This window comes from Brachypodium distachyon, chromosome 2 (assembly GCF_000005505.3).
Source record: "Brachypodium distachyon strain Bd21 chromosome 2, Brachypodium_distachyon_v3.0, whole genome shotgun sequence".
Taxonomy (NCBI): domain Eukaryota; kingdom Viridiplantae; phylum Streptophyta; class Magnoliopsida; order Poales; family Poaceae; genus Brachypodium; species Brachypodium distachyon.
The window spans coordinates 12,446,245-12,452,108 of record NC_016132.3 but is presented as its reverse complement, the minus strand read 5'-3'; the positions used below and the strand labels follow the sequence as shown (position 1 = coordinate 12,452,108).

The following is a 5,864-nucleotide window of genomic DNA, read 5'->3' as shown; positions in this document are numbered from 1 at the left end:
GGCGGGGCAAGGTGGTTGCTCTGGAGCGAGAATGTTCGTCCGAAGGTGGTGGATCTGTTGTTATTCCCTGACTTCATTGATGGGATGCACTGGATCTGGGTCCAACACAGCACGAAGACGTCCCGTGGTTGACGTGCCACAACGACATGTGTCTTGCTGCTTGCAGCAGGCCTGTTTATGACTCACGAAGCCTTGTCGGCGACGATGCTTCTTTGGATCTGACAATAGTGGAGACTCGGCACCTCTTCCAACGCCCATTTGCACGACATTGGAGGTTGGCGGTGGTCGTTGGTTTCGGTTAATGTATGAACACTGAGGAACGTTTTGTATTTTTTTTGTCCGTTGGGTTTTTTCTGCAAATTTTTCAGGACAGCCGTTCTTATTCTGGTTTTTCTTTTTCGTTTCCACCTTTATTTGTTCGTGTAACTTTATTTTCTACTCCGCTTCATAATTTTTGTTTTAAATTATCAAAAATGAATATATCTATTGTGAAAAAATGTCTAATGTAATATTTTTGAAGAATTATGAGTCGATGAAGTCGTTGCTAAAAAATGGAAGTCTGCAAGCGCGAGGCCCACCGGATGCGAAACTGGAGCCAAGCTACCGTGTAAAAAAAGGGAGAAAACAAAACCGCGTCTGCAGGCCTCCCTACCTTTCCGCGTGCCTGTCAGTCCCTCCTCGATCCGATCGGGGAAGGCGAAGGGAATGTCGTCGTCGTCGGCCGAGCCGGCGGCTGAACAACACCACCGTCATGCTGGTGGCAACAGCGGACCAGTGCCGCTCGCGGCTCTCATAAAGGAAGAGGCCCGCACGGAGCGGCGCGCCGGCGCCGCGAGCAGTATCTCTGGACAGGAGGACGGAGGGGTAGGAGGTGGAGTTGGGGAGGCGCCGACGCGCCGGCCGCTGCTGCGCTACGGGTGCGCCGCGCAGTCCAAGAAGGGCGAGGATTTCTTCCTCCTCAGGACCGACTGCGCGCGCCCCTCCACTTCCTACTCCTCTCCAACCTCCTCGCACCATCCCACCTTCGCCGTCTTCGCCGTAAGTCGCTTTCTGGCGTCCTAACTACTGTAGATTATTACTCTGCCAGTTATTTAAGTGTTCTATGGTTTGTAGGTGCACGGGGTGGTAGTACCGCGCGCGCGATTTTGCCACCGCATCTACTTGATCTGCGGCTGGGGTTTGATTGTTCTTTTTTTTTTAGGGGGGGTATGGGTGGGGGTGGTGTTGATTTTTTGAGCTCGGGAGTAGCTAAATATCTAGCTAGTGAGCTTTGATGCGCTTGTTGAAGTTAGTGCAGCTGCAGAGGAAGCTTGTATTTTGTCTGCTCCCATCTGTGGGGTGGATGACTAGTGAATTGATGCGTTCAGCTATAGATTCTGCTTGGTTGTAGATCTTTGTAGGCCTGTTCTCAGTTTAGGACCCAGTTTGTGCCTGGAAATTGCATGTATACGCACTTAGCCACTGCTCAGGTGGGCTATGAACTGGAATGCTTGCAGTTGAGGATGGATCATGACGATGTCTCTATTTATTAACTGGATGTTTTGTTGTATTCAGGTTCTTGACGGACATAACGGCAACGCTGCCGCGATATATACAAGGGACAATCTGCTCAACCATGTCCTTAGCGCGATGCCACGGGGGCTGTCCCGTAATGAGTGGTTGCATGCTCTGCCCCGTGCGCTTGTCTCTGGCTTCGTTAAGACAGACAAGGAATTCCAAACCAAAGGCATGGCTTTGTCATGGGTATTTGGCGTTTACCGCAGCAACACAAGTTATGACGAATACTAATGAATTTTTCCTTTTGTGGCTACCAGGTCAAACTTCTGGCACAACTGCCACATTTGTTATAATCGACGGTTGGACTATCACTGTTGCTTCAGTAGGTGATTCTCGCTGTATTTTGGATGCTCAGGGTGGGTCTGTTTCTTTGCTCACAGTGGATCACAGACTAGAAGAAAACGTCGAGGAGTGAGTACAAGTTGCTTTATTTGGAACATTTTGCAAGTCACCAAGCACTTTTTTCTCTACAGCTAAGCATTAATGGGTAAAACTATAATAGCATGCTGGGTGTGCTGGGTGTAGCTGTTTGGTTCCTCTTTTGGCACTTTCTTGATTCCTCCGGGAAATGAATTTACTCTGGAATTCCAGCAAAATTGTTGTGAATCAAAGAGGACCATTTTAGTGAACACAAAATATATATATGACAAAGAAATTGGAAATTTCAGCAGTGGAGTTTACTCATATAATTATCTGCAGCAGTAATGTAAGGGTGGGAAGTGGAAATTGTTCATTAACTCGTGGTTATGATGGTGCAACCCTATATTATGTAATTTCATTCAATGGCATTTCCTTATATTCTTTCTGGTTAATGCCCAAGCAGTAAGATGGACAATGTTCATGTAATGTCATCCTAACTGTCAAATAAAATGTTGGTAGGAGGGAGCGTGTCACAGCGAGTGGAGGTGAAGTTGGCAGGCTAAGTGTTGTTGGTGGGGCAGAGGTTTGCTCTCACTTACTGCTCAAAAGGATTTATTGTACTAGTTGGTTTTGCTGTATAAGATAGATCCATAATAAAGACAAAAAAAACTTTGGAAGGACGCAAACATGCTCTTAAGAATTTTTGTTTCCCTGTTTTTAGATCGGCCCACTAAGATGCTGGCCAGGAGGTTTATGCTTATCAAGATCCATTGGAGATATCGATGTCGGTGAATTTATTGTACCTGTTCCTTATGTCAAGCAAGTGAAGGTACTAGTGTGACAAGTCATGAAGTGATCCAAGTATTCTGCTTCAGAATATTATAATTCTGTGTATATATGACGTTATTTCGCTATAAGAAAATGACCCAGCAAATACATTCAGCTACTGCTCGTAGATACTAAATGCTTTCTGCTTGATATGCTGTTTGTTTTTCTTAGTTATCAAATGCTGGTGGGAGGCTTATTATTGCTTCAGACGGCATTTGGGATTCATTGTCCTCAGAAGTAGCTGCGAAGTGTTGCAGAGGGTTGCCTGCTGAACTCGCTGCTAAGCAAATAGTGAAGGTTAGCGTCACTTTATAGTTAAAATGGTTCTGCTGTACCATTGGTGATGCTTCTAATGGTCCCAGCGTATTACTCCCTCCGATCCATAATAAGTGTCTCAGATTTTGTACTAATTTATTACAAAGTTGTACTAAATTAGAGACACTTATTATGGATCGGAGGGAGTAGATGTTTGTAACAGCAGACATGTTCTTTTTTCTCATCAATTGCATTTCTGAAATAATCATTTAGGAGGCGCTCAGGACCAGGGGCTTAAAAGATGATACAACCTGCGTAGTTGTTGACATAATCCCGCCTGATCAAACGATGCGGCTCCCATCTCCACCGAAAAAGATGAATAAGATCAAGTCTCTGATATTTAGAAAAAAAGGAAAGGTCATGTCTAATAAATTGACTAAACAACTTTCTTCAGTGGGTATGGTTGAAGAGATATTTGAAGAAGGTTCAGCGATGCTCTCAGAGAGGTTAGTTGTAAATCAGATTCCAAACAATTTCCACATTCTTTATTCTGAATTTTCTAAGTGTTTTTCACTAGTCCCTGTTGAAAGGTGTAAGTAGTAAGATTCGTTTTGAACCACGCACACACAAAATAATAGTCATGGTGAGGCATAGCTACTCCTAATTGAAATCTAACATGAGAACCAACTGCGTTTTATATTTGAGGCTGACCTGTTTCTTCATCGGTTAATGTTGAGGATTGGCTGGCTTGCGTTGAAGTTGCCATTCTTACCCCTTCAATGTTTCATTTGTTTTTCAAATATGTGATTAATCCTTTCGAAAGTTGGAAAATTGTCCTGAATTGATATGCAGTATGCCTGAATCTATACCTATCTAAAAAATACGTAAGGTTCCACCTTTTTTTCTCCACATTTCTTCGTCAAGCCCCGCGCCACCTGCGTCGTCCGTTTCCAATTCCCCTTACCCCCGTTACCACCGGACAATAAAAGTTACTCAGCCCTGCCAACGCGAGACCGCGCCACGAGGTCCGTCTCCACCTCCCGCAACCCTCCCGCGCTTCCCCGGGCGCCCCCACCTCGTCCCGCGTTGCCACGCCCCGTGTCCGCTGCTCCTCCTCGTCCGCCCGCGCGATCTCGGCTGCCTACTCCGCGAGCTTCTACGGCGGCGCGGGCCGAGACGACCACAGAGAGAAAAGCAAGGCACGACAAGTCACAGGTGTTTAAAATATTTTCTGATCGTGTGTGCACGTGCGTCTTCATGTGATTTTTCTGTTTCCAACAAGTAAAAAAAGACACCGATACCCGGACGGGAACCGAGTCATCGACGCACTGCCTTGCCCCTCCCGGAAAAGGAGACCCATTGGTGCTTCGTCCGTCAGCCGCGGTGGATTGCGAGGCTAGGGCGCTGATCCTGCCGGGTACGTACATACATGCCTCCATGGATCAGTTCGTCACCTCGTCTTGACAGAGTCGCACTGTTTTGTGAAACCACGGCCGCCCGCACGAACGCCAGAGCTGTCATCAAAGGCTCCGGGAGGGAAGGCGTCTGAGGAGCTGATCCGGCAGTGGAGGAGCTGGATGCGATAGCTACGCGGCTGCGGGGGGAGAAGGAGGCGGCTGAGGAGTCGGTGCGGGCGCTGCAGGGAGAACTGGAGGCAAATCGGGCCTACATTTTGTTTTGTTGCTCCGTTGCAACGCTCGGGCATTTCAGCTAGTTTGCTTTAAATTACCTATGGCTCACTGTAAAATCATGATTTCATCTCCTAAGGTCAATTTCGTGACGGTTCTGATCATTAACCTGGTATGACTTGTATCCCAATTTATTAGCCAACTATGCATCACGTTAGGGCAATCATGCGTTGTGATGAACTTGAACTTTTCTTTAGAACAACCTCTTTTCATTTCTATTTTCTTCATCAGTGTATTGTTTTATATTATAGTTCCTTGGTTGAAGAGATGGTGTGAGTGTAATGCCAATTGGGATTCCACTATAAACCGAACACTAATTTGATTTACTTCAAGGTGCAGGTTAGGTAATCACTCAAGTGGTCGGAGAACGTCAAGCTTGTTTACATGTGCTATCTGCCAGGTAGACCTTGATCCAAGTGAAGGTATATCGGTTCATGCTGGTTCGAAATTCTCTTCCAGCTCTAAACCATGGCAAAGCCCTTTCCTTTGTTCTGATTGCCGCGACAAGAAGGATGCCATGGAAGGTAAACGGCCGAGTGGCGTCAAGGTTCTGTGATGAGTTGCAGTCAATCACCATTGTAACTTCAGCAAACTCTTTCTTTTTTCATTGTGAGCCCCCTTGTTTTACAAAATTTTCCTTCAATTTAGGCGACTTGCTTTATAGGCTGCATTTTTTTTCGTAAGGTGGGGAACTAGATGATATTGTAAGTAGTACTGAGGAAAAGATATGTGAAGTTAGTGAATAGTGTTCTGTTATTAGGCATGAGCTAACTACATCTTGCTTCTCGCGAGTTGACTATGATAGTTCATGATTCTTTATTTGTAATTTATTGGTCCCTTTGCTAGTGAAATCTATTCTTGCATTTTTACCAATCAATTTTTTTAGAAGTAACCCGCATGTTTAATGAATATTCTGATGGGTTGCAGCTGAGATAAGTTCATATTACAACTCTAGACTAACAACAAAGTTTAAATTATCCCCTCAACTCCAACACTGGTTAGAACACAAACTCCAATTATTCATGCCTTACCACCTTCACCCAACGAAAAGATGGTTCTAACATACTTGATACTCCCTCCGAGGCTCTGATCCGAGCTAAAACAACAACAAAAATTTAGGAACGGAGTGAGTATGTTTGACTAAGTCAACTAAGGTTTTTTCAGTCCAGAAAAATG

The 5,864-nt window shown here is 45.3% G+C and overlaps 1 protein-coding gene across 2 annotated transcripts; it reads left to right on the top strand.

Moving 5' to 3' along the window:
• The first annotated feature begins 638 nt into the window (after nucleotides 1-638).
• On the top strand, nucleotides 639-5,561 carry LOC100832137 (probable protein phosphatase 2C 3). 2 transcript variants are annotated; one of them, XM_010232630.3, is made up of 8 exons: nucleotides 639-1,038; nucleotides 1,555-1,726; nucleotides 1,815-1,968; nucleotides 2,437-2,500; nucleotides 2,639-2,746; nucleotides 2,917-3,042; nucleotides 3,274-3,506; nucleotides 5,022-5,561. In XM_010232630.3, exons 1-8 carry the CDS (start codon nucleotides 706-708, stop codon nucleotides 5,242-5,244), a joined length of 1,413 nt encoding a protein of 470 aa, XP_010230932.1. In that variant the 5' UTR covers nucleotides 639-705; the 3' UTR covers nucleotides 5,245-5,561. The 2 variants fall into 2 exon arrangements, with proteins under 2 accessions (XP_010230932.1, XP_003567758.1); XM_003567710.4 differs by having other exon boundaries at nucleotides 641-1,038; nucleotides 5,028-5,561.
• Nucleotides 5,562-5,864: the final 303 nt, after the last annotated feature.